The 19,068-nt window shown below is 45.0% G+C and overlaps 3 protein-coding genes across 6 annotated transcripts in view; 1 reads left to right on the forward strand and 2 right to left on the reverse strand.

Annotated features, from left to right (window-relative positions):
- Positions 1-19,068, reverse strand: part of SPINK2 (serine peptidase inhibitor Kazal type 2) — a 467,655-nt gene that overhangs the window by 143,254 nt on the left and 305,333 nt on the right. The window lies entirely within an intron of this gene.
- Positions 605-15,122, reverse strand: NOA1 (nitric oxide associated 1). The gene is made up of 7 exons (XM_050791239.1): positions 13,230-15,122; positions 11,404-11,568; positions 10,699-10,904; positions 5,933-6,064; positions 4,182-4,298; positions 1,652-1,772; positions 605-914 (listed from the first exon to the last, which is right to left on the reverse strand). The coding sequence occupies exons 1-7, from the start codon at positions 14,371-14,373 to the stop codon at positions 703-705; spliced, it is 2,097 nt and encodes a 698-aa protein (XP_050647196.1). The 5' UTR covers positions 14,374-15,122; the 3' UTR covers positions 605-702.
- Positions 15,738-19,068, forward strand: part of POLR2B (RNA polymerase II subunit B) — a 49,465-nt gene continuing 46,134 nt past the window's right edge. The window contains exon 1 of the mRNA XM_050791234.1: positions 15,738-15,831. Within this exon, the coding sequence (XP_050647191.1) occupies positions 15,813-15,831 (19 nt within the window). The 5' untranslated portion in view covers positions 15,738-15,812. The remainder of the gene's footprint in view (positions 15,832-19,068) is intronic.

A 19,068-nucleotide genomic window follows, 5' to 3' on the forward strand; every position in this document is an offset into this window, starting at 1 on the left:
TATATGTGGGTCACAGATACATACCGTATACATACTGTACAAAAAAATAAACTTGTTTTTATAAGCTGAATACATTATGAACAGGCACAATCTTGAACAGTTTAAAAAAGTTAACTGGCCGGGCGCGGTGGCTCACACCTGTAATCCCAGCACTTTGGGAGGCCGAGATGGGCGGATCATGAGGTCAGATTGAGACCATCCTGGCTAACACAGTGAAACCCCATCTCTACTAAAAAAAAAAAAAAAAAAAAAAAAAAAGAGTTAACTATTAAGAGCTTTGAAAAGGGTGAGGCTGGCCGCAGTGGCTCACGCTTGTATTCCCAGCACTTTGGGAGGCTGAGGCGGGTGGATCACCTGACGTCAGGAGTTTAAGACCAGCCTGGCCAACATGGTGAAACCCCATCTCTACTAAAAATACAAAACTTAGCTGGGCATGGTGGTGCATGCCTGTAATCCCAGCTACTAGGGGGGCTGAGGCAGGAGGACTGCTTGAACCTGGGAGGCAGAGGTTGCAGTGAGCTGAGATCGTGCCACTGCACTCCAGCCTGGGAAACAGAGCGAGACTCAGTTTCAAAAAAGAAAAAAAATGAGAAAAAAAAGGGTGAGAGTGGGAGCTTTATTTATGTTTAATATGTTTAATACAATTTCAGTGTATATTCTTGTGTTCAATACAGTTAATATCTGGAGTGAACAAGGTCGGTCTCATACATCTATCTGTCCTTTCTTCTTCCGCACGTTGAATACAAGGGAAACAGGCTTCTTGGTTTTATAGGCCACACTTTTCTTGATGCGCTCTCCTTTGATGTTAACAATATATGGCAAGAGAGGGGGCCGGACGGTCAAAACTGTTCCTTCAGGTGTATAGCCTCGGAGATGCAGTCTGTCCTTAACATTAGGTGTTACTGAAACCCAACCTATGCAGGCATGTGACACAACACAAAAGGCTGTTAGCAGTCATCTTATTAAAAATACCAAACCAAAGCTGAAAATGGAATATCAGAGAAGGCTGTCACTCTCTTTCACTCTCTTATTATTTTATTATTTTTAAAGAAACTATCTTGCTATGTTACCCAGGCTGAACTCAAGTTCCTGGGCTCAATCGATCCTCCTGCCTCAGCCTCCTGAGAAGCCAGGGGAACAGGTAAGCACACCTTATTTTTAGCATACAATGCGTTTTTATGAAAAGTACAAACTTATTTTCAGAATAGGCTGTATTTTATGAATAAACTAGTATGTATACCTTAAAATAATCAGCTCTCATCAGTTAAGGCACTTTTCTATTAAAAAAATTGTCAGTAAGGCTGCTTTATTCACTTTTTGTTTTTTTTTTTGAGATGGAGTTTGGCTCTTGTTGTCCAGGCTGGAGTGCGATGGCGTGATCTCGGCTCAACGCAACCTCCACCTGCCAGGTTCAAGTGATTCTCCTGCCTCAGTCTCCCGAGTAGCTGGGATTACAAGCATGCGCCACCACGCCCGGCTAATTTTGTATTTTTAGTGGAGACTGAGTTTCTCCATGTTGGTCAGGCTGGTCTCAAACTCCCGACCTCAGGTGATCCGCCTGCCTTGGCCTCCCACGTGCTGGGATTACACGTGTGAGCCACTGCACCCGTCCTTTTATTCACTTTTTAAAAAGTGCTTGGCATAAAATTACCTGCAGAGGAAAACTTGATGTCTGCCACTGCTTCAGATCCCCCCCGTCCTTCTTTTAACATAATATCTTCAGCAACAAGAGGAGGAAATCCTGCCATTCGTTCTTTTCCACCCATTGGAACCTTCCAATGAAATAAAGATATTTACAAGTTCAAATTAAATTTCTTGGAACTCTAACATTAAGTAAATCACTGATAAGATAATTCTGTACAGGGATCAATAATAAAATCCTTTCAAATATTCAACTGTTGAAAAGAATGTACAATCACTTCTGGGGTCAAATGAAAAGGAAGGGAACTCTGTGATGGGATGAAGCCTACAAATCTCAGGGCCCTGGGCCACACATTGGGCAAGCACCTGGCAACAGCCTCTGGACAGGAGAATTGTGCTTCACTGACACTGTTTTTAGAATCTTCCACAGGGCTTCACATAGATTAATGTTGGGCAATTAAGGCACGGTCCTTCCAAGTACCTCAGTTCTTACAAGTGTGGCCATCAAGATTAATGCCTGGTCTTTATGAGTTAAGGGTCCATATATAATGGATAAGATTTAGTTTTATGTTTACAGGTGTTTCCATGATGAGAAGTAATTGAGTTTTTTTTTTTTTTTTGAGACGGAGTTTTGCTCTTGCTGCCCAAGTTGGAGTGCAATGGCACGGTATCAGCTCACTGCAACCTCCGCCTCCAGGGCTCAAGTGATTCTCTTGCCTCAGCCTCCCGAGTAACTGGGATTACAGGTGTGCGCCACCATGCCAGGCTAGTTTTTTGTATTTTTAGTAGAAACAGGGTTTCACCATGTTAGCCAGGCTGGTCTTGAACTCCTGACCTCAGGTGATCTGCCCGCCTCGGCCTCCCAAAGTGCTGGGATTACAGGAGTGGGCCACTGTGCCTGGCCGTAACTGATAATTTATTCATCTATTCATTAGCAAATCTCTCCTGTGTTTAGCACTAAGGACACAAAGATAGATTTTGCAGTATGGTTTCTGCCCCCAAGGAGATCAAAGGGGTAAATAATATGTAAGCAAATACAAGGTCAGAAATGTAATGTGAGGCATCTATAAGTACTATGGTTGTGAAGGAAGGAGTAATGAATGCGTTCAGTCAAGGAAAACATTAGCAAAGAAGCAATATATATATAAAACAAACAACAACAACAAAAACAAATAAGCAATTATGAGCAATATTTTGAGAAATGAGTCAAAGTTATTCGGTGGAAAGATATTCTCGGTCAGCACAGGTACAGATAAAAACTGGAAAAAGGATGATGAGGGCCGGGCGCGGTGGCTCAAGCCTGTAATCCCAGCACTTTGGGAGGCCGAGGCGGGCGGATCACAAGGTCAGGAGATCGAGACCACAGTGAAACCCCGTCTCTACTAAAAATACAAAAAATTAGCTGGGCGCGGTGGCGGGCGCCTGTAGTCCCAGCTACTCAGGAGGCTGAGGCAGGAGAATGGCGGGAACCCGGGAGGCGGAGCTTGCAGTGAGCCGAGATCGCGCCACTGCACTCCAGCCTGGGCAACAGCGTGAGACTCCGTCTCAAAAAAAAAAAAAAAAAAAAAAAAAAAAGGATGATGAGTTCAGGGAACTGTAGCTTCACTGTCCAAAGTATGGTGTGTGTGTGTATGTGTGTGTGTGTATGTGTGTGTATTAGTGATGAGGCTATGAGTTTATACAACTTTTTGCAACAATGTCACTATTGGGCACTCAAAATGTGGCTGGTGACACTAAGCAGCCATATTTTAAATTTTCTTTTCTTTTCTTTTTTTTTTTACAGACAGGGTTTCACCCTGTCACCCAGGCTACAGTGCAGTGGCATAATCATGGCTCACCACAGCCTCATACTCCTGGGCTCAAGTGGTGCTCCTGCCTCAACCTCTCGAGGAGCTGGGACTACATGGACTATAGGTGCATGCCACCATACCTGGCTAACTTGAGCAAAAATTTTTTTGAGATGGAGTCTCTCTCTGTCACCCAGGCTGGAGTGTAGTGGCGTGATCTTGGCTCACTGCAACCTCTGCCGCCCCGGTTCAAGCAATTCTCCTGCCTCAGCCTCCTGAGTGGCTGGGATTATATGCACCCACCACCACACCTGGCTAATTTTTGTATTTTTAGTAGAGATGGGGTTTCACCATCTTGGCCAGGCTGGTCTTGAACTCCTGACCTTGTCATCCATCTGCCTTGGCCTCCCAAAGTGCTGGGATTACAGGGGTGAGCCACCACGCCTGGCCCAACGTGAGCAAATTTTAATTGTCACTAATATATTTAAATTTAGATACCCACATGTGGCTAATGGCTACCAAATTGGACAGTGTAGTCTAGAGAAACAACAGCTATGTGGCTATCCTAGGATCAGTCTATATAGCGCAAATGTGCTTTATAGCCAGAATTCTCAAAGAGAATGAGGTGAGGGAAAGCTAGCTCAAGATATTGTATAACAGTTCTGTCCAACAAAGGCCTTCCTAACAGAGCTATTGGACCATTCCAGTGTATACTAACCATAACCATGCAATCATTAAGGTGTGTTGCCTTACCTGGAGTAACGTATGACCTGCATGCTTCTGATACAGAGTGTCTGCCCTGTCCAAGGAGGTGATATGCACAGGGAGGGTGTTGGAAGCCACGACTGTAAACCAAGCTGACTGATTTCCCTTAAGAAAGGAAGAAGTCATTTGACCTGGTGAAAAACTTGGAAAACCTGCATATTCAAGGTACAATCAACTATCAAAAAAAACCCAAAAAACAAAAACCAAAAACCCAATCAGACTCCCTTTATAAGTATTGGTATGGCAGTAGCTGTAAATCAAATTATACTAAGAACAGGGGCACAAGACTGAAGCAGTGCATTTCAGCAATTCATGTGAAACTATGACTTCTTTGACAGACTCAATACTATTTTTGAAAAAACGTGTCTATTATTAAAAATTAAGAGGAAATACTATCTGCTTCAATTGTCTCTGTGTAAAGTTAGGTTTAAAATATTAACATTTTATGTGCTCTAATGAAATATATAAGGGTGCAAGCCTGGTGTAGTGGCTCATGCCTGTAATCCCAGCACTTTGGAAGACTGAGGTGGGTGAATCCCTTGAGCTCAAGTTTGAGACCAGCCTGGGCAACATGGCAAAACCCCATCTCTATAAAAAATACAAAAATTAGCTGGGTGTGGTGATGTGTGCCTGTAGTCCCGGCTACTTGGGGGGCTGGGGTGGGAGGATCACTGGAGCCCAGGAGGTTGAGGCTGCAGTGAGCCATAACTATCACTGCACTCCAGTCTGGGCAACAGAGTTTCAAAAACAAACAAACAAAAACAACCAACTCCCCCAAAAACAAAAAACCAACAACCTCCCAAAACGAAATATATAAGGGTTCTAAGTGTGTAAAGCAAAATTTCTAACAAAGTATGAGCAAACACAAAACCCAAGAAATGTGCTATAGTGATGGCCTGTAAGTTGTATTGTGTTGTTGGACATATCCATGTTTCATTTTCCTTTTTTCTCTTCACTTTAGCAAAGGGAGAACAATTCCATAGACACTCCAAAATCTCTAGATGCTAAATAAATGAATACCAAACAAAAAAGGATATGCATAAAAACACACATATCATGGGAAACAAAGTGTGGAATTAATTTAATGCCTGTAACCCTGTACCTAAAGGTTTGACTTTATCCCATAGATTTGACTCTGTCTCACAGAATAGGGATAGTATCTTGTTTTAAATGCCAAGCTGTGTGGGGTACTCAATTGAAAACATAGTTTTTAAGACCTAGCACTTTTTGGGGGGGATGAGGGAGTAGGGCATTTATTTTCTCCAAGTTTTTTTTTTTTTTTTTTTTTTTTTTGAGATGGAGTCTCACCCCATCACCCAGGCTAGAGTGCAGTGGTGCGATTTCAGTTCACTGCAGCCTCCGCCTCCCAGGTTCGAGTGATCTTCCTGCCTTAGCCTCTCTAGTAGCTGGGATTACAAGTGCGCTACCACGCCCAGCTGATTTTTGTATTTTTAGTAGAGATGGGTTTTCACCACGTTGACCAAGCTGGTCTTGATCTCCTGGCCTCAAGTGATCAGCCTGCCTCAGTCTCCCACAGTGCTGGAATTACAGGCGTGAGCCACCATGCCCAGCCATCCCCAAGTTTTTATTACAGAAATTTTTAAACATAAAAACAAATTAAACCCTATACAATCATGGCTTAGTTATCAACATTTTGTCAGTTTTGTTCATATATCTGCTTCCTTAAAGTGAATCCCAATATTTTAAAATCAGTTTTTAATGGTACAGACTTTACTTACCTGCAGGAAATCTATGCGGCCTATAGCACCCAAAAACAGAACCATTCCTGGTTTAAGCACAAAAGTTCTTGGAACAATGGACTGTGTTGGCAAAACAATATTTACTTCTTTTTCTGTTAGAAGATTTAAAATCTGTGAAGCAAATGGCAGATTTTTTTAAGAAAAATACTTTTATTGAAAATATATTACGATTTACCTGTAAAATAAAAAGTGAAGAAAAATATGCCAGACTTCAAAATAAACTAAATTATGTCAGTTTGCTACACATCAAATTTATATAGATTCTTCCTGTCAAAATTAATCTCAATCTGATGGCTCTACCTTTGTTTTACAACTTAATCTACAGTAATGGCAAAATAACTTTATAGGTGTATGAGACTTTCCTATGTCAGCAGCATTCCCTAAATGTCAAAATTAATGTGAACCTGAAAACATGTTGATTCAATACCAAGATAGAAAATATATGTTCTCCTTATCAAGGCTTGTGGGGAGGAGCAATTTCAGCTTAAAGTAATGGTATATGTGACCTCATGTCCTAGTGGTAAGTTGCATGCATTAAATGCAAAATGGTCACCCCATTCTAGGAGCAAGTAAATTGGCTGAATAACCTCTTTCTAAATTCTGGTCTTCAATTTCCTTATTTATCCCAAATATTCAGCAGAGAATGAGAAAAAGTTATAAATCCCCTATGCTTATAACATAGAGGATTTATAATTTATCCCTATAATTTATCATAAATCCCTTCTAAGGATGACAAGTTCCTAGAGAGACTAGAGAAAAATAGAAAAGGAAAGACAGAAGTCCAAGATTCTGGAAAGATTTAAGGAATCAAATTCTGGTTAAAAAAGAATAAAGAAGGTACAAATTGGACACAAAACTTGTAAACTTCCTTTTTAAGAATAACAAGAGGCTGGGCACAGTGGCTCACGCCTGTAATCCTAGCACTTTGGGAGGCTGAGGCGGGTGGACCACCTGAGGTCGGGAGTTCAAGAGACCATCCTGACCAACATGGAGAAAGCCTGTCTCTACTAAAAATACAAAATTAGCCGGGCATGGTGGTGCACACCTGTAATCCCAGCTACTCGGGAGGCTGAGGCAGGAGAATCACTTGAATCCGGGAGGCGGAGGTTGTGGTGAGCCGAGATCGCACCATTGCCCTCTAGCCTGGGCGACAGAGCAAGACTCCGTCTCAAATAAAAAAAAAAAGAATAACAAGAAAATAAAAAATAGAAATGATACATCACAAGAAAATAATAAGGGAGCTACAAATAGTTTTCTTCATTATTTGTGTTTGAAAAGGCACATTAAAAGCCATTTGCAGGTCAGTCGATAGTGGCTCATGCCTGTAATCCCAGGACTTCCAGAGGCAGCAACAGGCAGATCCCTTGAGCTCAGGAGTTTTTTCTTTTTTTGAGATGGAGTCTCACTGTGTCACCCAGGCTGGAGTGCAGTGGCACGATCTTGGCTCACTGCAACCTCTGCCTCCCAGGTTCAAGCAATTCTCCTTTCTCAGTCTCCCAAGTAGCTGAGATTACAGACATGCGCCAGCATGCTTGGCTAATTTTTTTTGGTATTTTTAGTAAAGATGGGGTTTTGTCACATTGGCCAGGCTGGTCTCGAACTCCTGACCTCAAGTGATCCACCTGCCTTGGTTTCCTGAAGTGCTGTGATTAGAGGTATGCGCCATCACGCCCAGCTGAGCTCAGGAGTTTGAGACCAGCCTGGGTAACATGGCAAAACCCCACCTCTATGAAAAATACAAAAATTAGCCGGGGTTGTGTGTGTCTGTAGTTTCTAGCTACCCTAGAGGCTGAGGTGGAGGATCGCTTAAGCCAGGAAGGCAGAAGTTACAGTGGGCCAAGATTCCACCACTGCACTCCAGCCTAGACCAGACTGGGCAACATAGCAAGGTCCTGTCGCTACAAAAACTAAACAATTAGTTGGACATGGTGGTGTGTACTTGTGGCCCTAGCTACTTGAGAGGCTGAAGTGGGAGGATTGGTTGAGCCCAGGACTTTGTAGTTACTTGATCATGCCACTGCATTCCAGCCTGGGCAACAGGGAAAACCTTGTCTCTCTGTTTATTTTTTTTTGTTGAGACAGGGTTTCCCTCTGTTGCCCAGGCTGGGCTGCAGTGGCAAGATCTCAGCTCACTGCAACCTCTGCCTCCCAATAAGTGTATCAAGTGATTCTTGTGCCTCAGCCTCCTGAGTAGCTGGGATTACAGGCATGCACCACCATGCCCAGCTAATTTTTTGTATTTTTAGTAGAGATACAGTTTTGGCATGTTGCCCAGGCTGGTCTCAAACTCCTGGGCTCAAGCAATCCTCCCACCTCCGCCTCCCAAAGTGCTGGGACTACAGGCGTAAGGCACGATGCGCAGCCTGAGTCTTAATACTTCCATTTCACAACAGAGATACTTGGTTCAGTTTGGGAAACCCTGGTTTAAGACAACAAATAAGTGTATCTGTAAACTAACAGAGAAGAAAACTACCAGTGCTGACAGACATTTATATCTAAAAATTTGGGGTTCTCATTCTGCTGTCTAGAATATTTTGCAAATTCTTGCCTTTCTGACACAACTCTTTCATAGAGGGTATATGACTTAAGTAACTGCTATGCCTGATCTAACAGCATCTGAGAGGGAAGAATTAGTCTGGCCGTGGTGGCTCACATCTGTAATCCTAGCACTTTGGGAGGCCGAGGTGGGTGGATTACCTGAGGTGAGGGGTTCAAGACCAGCCTGGTGAAACCATCTCTAGTAAAAATACAAAAAGTAGACGGGTGTGGTGGCACATGCCTCTAAAACCAGCTACTTGGGAGGCTGAGGCAGGAGAATTGCTTGAACCCAGGAGGCAGAAGTTGCAGTAAGCCAAGATCATTGCGCCACTGCACTCTAGCCTGGGGGAGACCGTCTCAAAAAAAAAGTTGTGGGGAGGAAGAATTAGTTCATTAAGCTAAAGTGATAGAATATTATTAGAAAGCAGTTCTGAACTTTTGGACTGCTAAGGAAGAAAAGATGGCATTAGCAATTATTCTAGGAGGGCAATAAAAGTTAAAAGGTCTGTATAATTCAATGACAGGGGACACCAAATAGAATACAATTCTGAGAATGTAACTGTAAGTGTTACTGACAAGGCCAAGAAAAGTACCTAAGAAACCAATGTGGTTTTGTAGGGAGACACAGAGATAATTAGAATAATCAGAAACTGGTCAGTAACCAGATTCAAAGGAAGTGATTAATGAATCTCTTGTGAGGCTGTATCCTGGATGCACATTTGAGTCAATCAATGATCTGAATGAAGATCCAAACTGCAACGCAAAGGCAAGGCAAGGGAAAGTAATGAGATTTAATGAATATTTAACAGAGTAAGATATAGGCTGAATTTAACAAGACAAAGTCAAAGTTACCTATGAGTCCCAAAGTTGTCCATGAGCAGTTGGATTAAAGAGAGGCACAGGAACAAGACAGGTAGAGTTAATGCTATTCTTTTTTTTTTTTTTTTTTTTTTTTGAGAAGGAGCCTCGCTATGTCACCCAGACTGGAGTGCAGTGGCGCAATCTCAGCTCACTGCAAGCTCTGCCTCCTGGGTTCATGCCATTCTCCTGCCTCAGCCTCCCCAGTAGATGGGATTACAGGCGCCTGCCACCATGCCTGGCTATTTTTGTATTTTTAGTAGAGACGGGGTTTCGCCGTGTTAGCCAGGATGGTCTTGATCTCCTGACCTTGTGATCTGCCCGCCTGTGCCTCCCAAAGTGCTGGGATTACAGGCGTGAGCCACTGTGCCCAGCTGGAGTTAATGCTATTCTAAATCATGCTCACCTGAGAGCACTGCGTTCTCAGTGTCAAACTTTAAGAACAAACATAGAAAACATTCTGAAGAGGCCTGGGTCAATGAAAAGCCTGTTTCTCAGGGAGCACAACTGTAGGAAATGAAGACAAATAATCCAGATTGTCAGCACAGTAAATGCTCAATGTTTGCTGGATGAACTAATGAAAGAGAAGAAAAGGGAGGGATAGGTGAAGAAGAGATGGGATGTTACACTTTAAAATATTTCAAAGTCTGGCAAGGGAAATAGGTATTACGTTAGTCCCATATGGCTTTAGGGAACAATGGGTGCATGTTACAGGGAGACTGTTCAGCTCAGTACACTCAATATAAAGAGAAGGTCAAAGACCCAAATGAGTTACCTTGGAAGGTGACGGGGCACAGTTTCAGTTAATGGTGAGTCACTCCTGTCAGTTCAAGATGGAGGACCCCTTGATGGATATGTTATAGGGGTAATTCAAGCAGGAACTAGGGAGGTGGACTTCAGTGATATTTATGTTTTTTTCCAATCTCAAAACCTAGGCTTCTGTAAATGTTTCCCTAACTAAGGTAACAATCACAATGATAAGAAATAAGTTGGTTGTCAGCAATGAAGTCTATCAAATGGAACAGAGAACTTGAGGGCATACAGATTCACCCTTAAACAGCTTTTATGAATGAATCAGAACTGAGTCTAAAGTGGAAGTATACTTCTTTTCCTGTTTTCTGCCAATTAAGACAGCGGTACTTGTACAATTGAAAGTAAATGTTTCAGAGGCTGATATGACTAGTAATAAAACTCCAGTTTCCCATTTAGCTGGCTCTGCATGCATTACACTCTTTCTCTATTGCAATTCCCCTGTCTTGATAAATTGGCTATATATGAGCAGCAAGCAATATAAACCCATTAAAAAAGAAAAAGAAAGTAAATGTTTCTAAAGGAAACCAAATACATACACAGTTTTCTTTTGTAATTCCAGGGGTGTCATAAAACCAGTGGGCATCTTTCACATCTTGTGCAGTCAATTCTACTTGTTTGGTGGATTTGTGCGTACCCGTAACAGGTTCATTTTCCATGTCAAAGGCAAGTGAATCAGCATCAAACTCAAAGGGAACTGTATCCTTCTGTTCTTCTGAATACAAGAATGTCCTTCCAACCCTTCCTAGAACAAGTTATAGTAAGGTTATCAGTCACTCCTTTAATACTTTTGACTCCAGACATAATTTTTATGTTTCCCTCAAACAAGTTACTAAGATTACAGTGTAGGGAAGTGAGACAACAATGATACTTTTTTTTTCTTCCAAAAAGCAATGGGAGTCAAACTCTTGCAATCATCAAGTGTGTGGCTGGCGGTGTACATGGAGTGGCAGGGGTGAGTGTGTGTGGAAATCAAACTGTTTTAAAGAAAGCCTGAAAAGATATACCAAGGAAAGACAGACAATCTAATCTAAAGCTGCTGCATGGAGTAAAACCTTTTACTACCTGTACCGCTCTGGGTTTCCAAATAGTAGCCTGAGTGCTAAAAGGCCTCTTTGTTGCAGAACGAGGAAGGCAGTCTCTCCCCACAAAAACTGGCTAGCCTTGGACAACTGTATTTCATGTTGCTTAACAAAGAATTTTAGCATAATACCAACCAGGGTTTTCCCATGGAGGATGCTTACCTACGACATAACCATGCTTTTTCAGGACATTAAGCTGATTTTGTTCTTGCTCACTAAGATCTTCTTCAGCTTGAGTTGAATCTTTTTTAAGTCTTTGATGTCTTTTAAACCTTCTGTAAGGAGTTGGGTTGCAAATAGGAAACTTTAGAAGGTTTAATGTAGTACCTGAAATACACAGAATAAATACATCTTTAGAAAAGGGAATAAGGGGGAAGAAAATGAACATTTTTGAGGATCTACACTGTGTCGGTTACTGTAATAAAACATAAAATTACTGACACTTTACAAATGAGGAAATAGGTTAAGAGATTAGCTCACAGGGGAAACCAGAATTTGAATCCAAAATCTATAGGCCCGATTTCTTTCAATTTTCATCACATTACCATTCAGTATAAAAGTAATATTTGTGTAAAATTCAAAGTGCAAGACAGAGAAGAGCAGCTTACTAAATGAAACTCTGGTTTCAAGGGAACAAATAGGGCAGTCAGTTTTGTAAACTTAAATTTAAACCTGGCTGGGCGTGGTGGCTCACATCTGTAATCCCAGCACTTCGGGAGTCCCAAGCGGGTGGATCACTTGAGGTCAGGAGTTCCAGACCAGCCTGGCCAACATGGTGAAACCCCCCTCTCTACTAAAAATACAAAAAATTAGCTGGGTGTGGTGGTGTGTGCTTGTAGTCCAGCTACTCGGGAGGTTGAGGCAGGAGAATTGCTTGAACCTGGGAGGCAAGGGTTGCGGTGAGGTGAGATCACACCACTGCACTCCAACCTGGGCGACAGAGTGAGACTCTGTCTCAAAAAAAAAAAAAAAAAAGCTAGAATTACAGATGTGAGCCACTGAGCCCAGCGAAGCCACACATCAAATTGCACTAATGAGCCAGGAGTGGTGGCTCACACCTGTAATCCCAGCACTTTGGGAGGATGAGGTGGGTAGATCACTTGAGGTCAGGAGTTGGAGACCTGCCTGGCCAACGTGGTGAAACCCTGTTTTTACCAAAGATACAAAAATTAGCTGGGCATGGTGGTGCTTACCCATAATCTCGGTGCTTTGGGAGGCCAAGGTGGGCAGATCACGTGAGGCCAGGAGTTCGAGACCAGCCTGACCGACATGGTGAAACCCCATCTCTACTAAAAATACAAAAATTAGGCCAAGTGCGGCGGCTCACGCCTGTAATCCCAGCACTGTGGGATGCCGAGGCGGGCGGATCACGAGGTCAGGAGTTCGAGACCAGCCTAACCAACATGGTGAAACCCCGTCTCTACTAAAATTACAAAAATTAGCTGGGCATAGTGGCGTGTGCCTGTAATCCCCGTTACTCAGGAGGCTGAGGGAGGAGAATCTCTTGAACTCCGGAGGAGGAGGTTGCAGTGAGCTGAGATCTCACGCCACTGAACTCCAGCCTAGGCGACAGAGTGAGGCTCTGTCTCAAAAACAAAACAAACAAAAAACCCCACAAATTTCATTAGGTTCAGACAGTAAAAAGGGCGCGCACTTTCTGAAACAATATACAAAGAAGTTACAAAGCAGATCTCCAGAACAGGAACTTTGTTTTGTTCCCTGGTCTATCTCCAGTGCCTAGTGACTGGGAACAGAGAAGTGCTCCATAAACACTGTAATTAGAAAATTACTACAACACATCCTGAATTTTTCCTAGCAGTAAGCTGACACAGAAGAGAGGTATGACCAGAGTGGGGAGAGAATTTGTAAAGGGAAGGGTACCGGCAGCCCGTAGTGGACATTAAGGGAGGATGTAGTCGGTGCCTCAGCTAGGACCAGACGTCCACCTTGTCAGAAAACGAAGAGGGAGAGAGCCTCCTAAAACTCACCTGGCCAAGGGGAGATGGTGGCTCTGTCGATGGCCTCGGAGCCCTTGGCGGTGCAGTAATCGGACTCCAGGAGCGTGTTAAAGAGAGTGGATTTGCCGGCGTTGGTGGCGCCCACTAAGTAGACGTCCCCACGGTAGCGCCAGGAGCGCTGAAGGGCAGAGATCAACTCTTCCACTCCATAGCCGGTCTTGGCGCTGATCAGTCGCACGTCTCTGACCACCGTGCGGGACCAGTTCGGCGGATTCGAATTCTCCCCGTCCTGTGGCTCGTTCTTGACGGGGATCTGTGGCCCTTGGTGGCCAGGGGCCAGCAGGAGCCCGGCCCGGGCACAGTCGTCCCACAGTCGCTCCCGCAGCCTCTGCCGGTAGCCAGGAGCATCCTGGGGCAGGAGGTCCACTTTGTTTCCCAGCACGATCAGCTGCTTGGGGCCCACCAGCGCGGGCAAGTCGGGCAGCAGGGCGTCGGGCAGGTCGAGCAGGTCCACCATGTAGAGAACCAGGGAAGGCCCGGGCCGCCGCAACGCGGCGCTCACCAGCTCCAGGTACTGCTCGCGGCTCACCTGCAGGCGTAGAGCGCGCCGGTGGTGCACCAGCAGCCAGCATCGCTGGCACACGGTCCGCGCCAGCCCGCCGTCTGCCTCCGCCATGCGGAGGAACTTGTCGCAGGGCAGGTAGCCGGGCACGCCGGGGTCCTGGCAGTGCAGCTCTGCCCCGCAGCCCGAGCAGTTCACGCCGCTGGGCGGCACTGCCGCGTCCGGGTGCCCCACGACCGGGTGCTCCCGGGGCCTGGTCCGTAGGTTTTGCTGTCGCCGCTCCTCCCGCCGCTGCTGCCTCTGTCGCTCCTCCTCCTCCTGCTGTTGCTGGAGCTCCTGCAGCTGCTCTTCGCGGGTGGGCTCCAGCTCCGGCTCCGGGATGTACTCCGGGAACAGAAAACGCTCCTGCATGTCAGCACCTTCTCCAAAGCCCTCCGTGTCCACGGGGTCATAAGGAAGCTCGCGTCCCAGACTCGATGAGTGCTGGAAGGAGGAGGCGGCAGCGCGCCTCCTCCCCAAGAGCGGCTCCCGGAGGCCATGGCGCGCTGCCGTGGGAGCGAATCCACGAAAGAAAAGGCTCAGCAGCCTCAACTGCAGGCGAGCGGGCAGCATGAGGAAGTAGCTCCAGGCAAAGGGGCGGAGTCACAAGCGCGCACGCGTACTAGGGCCCGAGGCGACGCGCGTGTTAGAACCGAGACGAAAGCGAGTGGGTACCTGGGAGCTGTCCTGTTTAGTTTTGCGTCTAATCTCGTGAGTTCTCGCGATTTAAGCGCCGAGACTGAGAACCTACTTAAAGCTATAGCAAAGGCATTGGAGGCACTGGAGGATTGAGCTAGATGGGCAGAAGAGAGCGATGAGCGTTTTGAGTTTTTTCACTTTCAGGCTTAACGCCTCACTGCTAGCCCAAGCCGCCCGTAATAAATCACATTTAAAAAGGAGCTTCCGGGCCGGGCGCGGTGGCTCACGCCTGTGATCCCAGCACTTTGGGAGGCCGAGGCGGGCGGATCATGAGGTTAGGAGATCGAAACCATCCTGGCTAAGACGGCGAAACCCTGTCTCTACTAAAAATACAAAAAATAAACCGGGCGTGGTGGCGGGCGCGTGTAGACCCAGCTACTCAGGAGGCTGAGGCAGGAGAATGGCGTGAACCCGGGAGGCGGAGCTTGCAGTGAGCCGAGGTCGCGCCACTGCACTCAAGCTTGGGCGACAGAGCGAAACTCCGTCTCAAACAAAACAAAACAAAACAAAACAAAACAAAACAAAACGGAGCTTCTGGCCGGGCGCGTGGCTGGAACGGTAGGCGAGCGGGCAGCTCGCCTCTAATCCCAGCACCTTGGGAGGCCGAGGCGGGCGGATCACCTGAGATCGAGACCAGCCTGGCAAACGTGGTGAAACCCCGTCTCTACTAAAAATACAAAAATTAGCCGGGCGTGGTGGCGCGCGCCTGTAATCCCAGCTATTTGGGAGGCCGAGGCAGGAGAATCGCTTGAACCCGGGAGACGGAGGTTGCAGTGAGCCGAGATCGCTCCACTGCACTCCAGCCTGGGCAACAGAACGAGACTCCATTTCAAAAAATAATAAACAAATAAAAATAAAAATTGCTTCGTGTTTTGGTCTTTATAAAGGCAAATCAATTGAGCATCCCAATGTCGCGGATTCACAGAACGAGCACTTTTTATTAATAAGTATACTTGGCTTTGTTTTCAGGTGTCGTTATTTGTGTAACGACATTGAAAAACAAGCAGAAATAAAACATTAACGGGACGGATGCGACAGCAGATTGCGGGAGCTGTCCTCTCAATCAGCCACCGGCAGCGGCGGCCCACAATTTGCGCGTGTGCAACCCAACTCCCGCCCAAGCTTGCCCTACAATTTGCGCAGGCGCAGATCCTAACTTTGGCGTCCCTGTGGGCGGCCTCTTGTGTGAGACGCACAGTATTCTGGGAACGTCGGAGACGGAAGTTACTTGGTCTTTAGCTCCCGGCGCTGGTGGCTTCTGCGCGCTTTTTGTCTTTGATTTCGAGTTAGGAGCTCGGGAACCGTTTGGCAATATGTACGACGCGGATGAGGGTAGGTGAAACACATGCCACGGCGGTCCAGCAGGGAAGCTTGGGGAACTGATTGGATTGATGATTGGGGCCTTCCCTCCCGCCGGCCGGACAGTCCCTAGCCTTGTTCCCACACCTTTCAGGCCGGGAACGAAACTGGGGTAGGGAGAGGCAGAGGGTGCAGGAAACACAGCGTTAATGTTCCCGGTTAGGTTCACTGCTGCTCTGCACTTTCTCGTTCCCTTAGATCTGATCCTCGCTTCCTGTAGTGAAGTAGCGTGCAGAACCGTAAGATAAATTCCGTGGTTTTGAATTTGAAGCAAAGAGCACCCTTTAAAATTTTTCCTTAAAGCCACAGTCGACTTACTGAATAGCTGAAGTGTTGAGTGTCAGCCTGTGTCAGGCAGTGTGGAAGGCCCTGGAAATATATCGGGACAGAGAATATCGGGGGGAGGGTGGGGGGACTCGGTTTAGTCTGACATTTCTTCATGCTGTTTGTAAGTCAAAGTAAATTGTCTTAAAGGATGGCGTTTAAATTTTCTCTTCTCACAGTGTCACAGTTCTCACAATGTCACAGTTCTCAGATGATATGTATTCTGCTACACTGGACCAATGTATAATATCTGTTTCTTTGCGCATATGGAATTCTTAGTAGTGGCCGAGCGCGATGGCTCCCACCAGCACTTTGGGAGGCCGAGACGTGCAGATCGTTTGAGGCCAGCCTGACCAACATGGGGGAAATCCCGCATCTACTAAAAATACAAAAATTAGCCGAGTGTGATGGCGCGCGCCTGTAATCCCAGTTATTCGGGAGGCTGAGGCCACATCGCTTGAGCCCAGGAGGCAGAGGTTGCAGTGAGCTGAGATTGCGCCTCTGCACCACAGCCTGAATGACAGAGTAAGACTCTTGTCTTGAAAAAAAAAAAAAAAAAAAAAAAAAAAAAAACAGAATTCTTAGTTGAATCTAGTGTATTTTCGTAGCTGCCTTTTCTATTCTCCATATCGACTAATGCAAATCTTATTTTCTTCTAGCTCTCAATTCCTTGGCCACCCCTTACATCTCCTCTCTTTATTCCCTCAGCTACTTCTGATAAATGAGATGGAAAAAATTGAAGCAAAAGCTTAAACTTTTTAAAAAATTTTTTTTGAGAGATAGGGTCTGGCCATGTTGCTCAGGCTGTTCTCAAACTCCTGAGCTCAAGCCATCTGCCTGTCTCAACCTCCCAAAGTGCTGGGATTACAGGCGTAAGCCACTGTGCCCAGCCAAAAACTTAAACTTTTAAAGCTGTTTAAACTTCTGTCTCATTTATATCTTGTGTTCTAGAAATTTATTAGCATCATTATAGTACTTGTTCTTTTTAACTGTTATCTCAGTAGAAGAAAAATTCGAAAAAAAGATTTTTTAAAGCATAATTTTTGGCTAGGTAATACATTCTCAGCTCACAAGCCAGAAAGTTTAAAAACGTTAAAGTGGGGTGGCTGGTACAGTGTCTCACGCATGTTATCCCTGCATTTTGGGAGCTTGAGGTGGGTGGATCGCTTGAGCTCAGCAGTTCAAGACCAGCCTGGGCAACAGGGGAGACCCCCTCTCTATAAGAAATGGAAACATTAGCTGGGTGTGGTGGTGCTCACCTATAGTCCCAGCTACTTGGGGAGCTGAGGCAGGAGGATCGCTTGAGCCTTGGAAGTTGACACTGCTGTGAGCCAAGAACAAAGTGAGACCCTGTCTCAAAAAAAAAAAATTAAAGTGTCAGGTCTCCTTCTTACCCACCATCTGCCCAGTTTGAACTCTCCACAGTGGGTAACTACTGTTACAATAGATTTTAATCACTCCGCAGTTTTTTTTTTTTTTTTTTGACAGTCTTGCTCTGTTGCCCAGGCTTGAGTGCAGTGGTGCAATCTTGGCTCACTGTAACCTCCGTCTCCCAGGTTCAAGCAGTTCTCCTGCCTCAGCCTCCCTAGTAGCTGGGATTACAGGCGTGCACCAACATGCCCAGCTAATATTAGTATTTTTAGTAGAGACAGGGTTTCTCCACGTTGGCCAGGCTGATCTCAAGCTCCTGACCTCAGGTGATTCACCTGCCTCAGCCTCCCAAAGTGCTGGGACTGCAGGTGTGAGCTACTGCGCCCAGCCTCCACAGTTTCTTTATGCATATTTGAGCAAATATAAATGGGATTTTTCTCCTTTTTTAAAGACAGAAAGTAATATTCACACTTTTCTCCACTTTTAGATTTTGCTTAATGTATCTAGATTTTTGTATCAGTACACAGAAAGCATCGCCCCCGCCCCTTCGCCCACTCCGCCAGTTACTTAGTTTGTGTGGATGTACCATAACTTAAGTAGTCTCTTGATGGATATTTGATTTATTTCTAGTCATTTTCGGGTTCAGTGCTGTAAATGAATAATCTTGTACATATAATTTGCCCAAGTATGTCTGTGGGATGCATTTCTACATATAAAATTGTCACGTCAAATGATACACACCTTTAACATTTTGCTAGATGATGCCAAGTGACCACCATAGTGGTGATTTGTACTAGTTTTGCAATGTATAATGATCCCGTGCAAAAAAGAGTTTATCATAGTTGCTTTAGCAGTGAGCCTACATTTTATTCTTGCCCATGTCCTCTGAAATGTTTATTAGATAATGTCCTCATCAGTTTTCAGCCACTATGTGAAAATGTCAGATTTCTGTCATCCACATGGAAACAAGTTAAACTTTTCATTTTTTCCTTTTTCTTCTAGTATTTTACCTTTCTCCTTTCATTCACAGCCAAACATAAAAATAATGAGCTGTCCTTGTTTCTAATTTTCATCTTTCATGTCCTTTTCAACTGATTACAATATGTTTCTACTCATGCTACTGCATTAAGATAGCTCTAAGATTGACAGTGACTTCTCAATTGATAAATGAGATGGATATTTAAAAAATCTTATCTAAACCCTGTGGTCTTCAAAACTGTTGATGACATCTTCCTGGAAACTCACTCAGCTTTCTAGCCACATCACTTCCACTTGATTCTTCTTATCTGACTTTTGTTCTCATTTTCTTTCCTGTTCACATTCTCTTTGGGTGATCTCATCCATTTTACATTGTTTAGTTACCATTTGTATGTGGATGACTTCTGAATGTATACTTCTAGTTTAAAAGCCCTGGTATCTAACTGCCACTGGCCAACTAGGATATCTCCCAGGCTACTTAACCTTGTCACTGCCCAAACTGAGCTAATTATTTTCTTTTGCTATTCCCCTCCCAAA

Source organism: Macaca thibetana, chromosome 5 (genome assembly GCF_024542745.1).
Source record: "Macaca thibetana thibetana isolate TM-01 chromosome 5, ASM2454274v1, whole genome shotgun sequence".
NCBI lineage: Eukaryota > Metazoa > Chordata > Mammalia > Primates > Cercopithecidae > Macaca > Macaca thibetana.

Excerpts from the sequence above, each read along its gene's own strand:
- NOA1 (XM_050791239.1), bottom strand. The coding sequence starts at position 14,373 with ATGCTGCCCGCTCGCCTGCAGTTGAGGCTGCTGAGCCTTTTCTTTCGT. Across the intron at positions 4,299-5,932 it reads GCCGCATAGATTTCCTGCAG|GGAAATCAGTCAGCTTGGTT; the intron begins GTAAGTAAAGTC and ends TCCTTTCTTAAG. Across the intron at positions 1,773-4,181 it reads CAGGTCATACGTTACTCCAG|GTTCCAATGGGTGGAAAAGA; the intron begins GTAAGGCAACAC and ends TTTCATTGGAAG.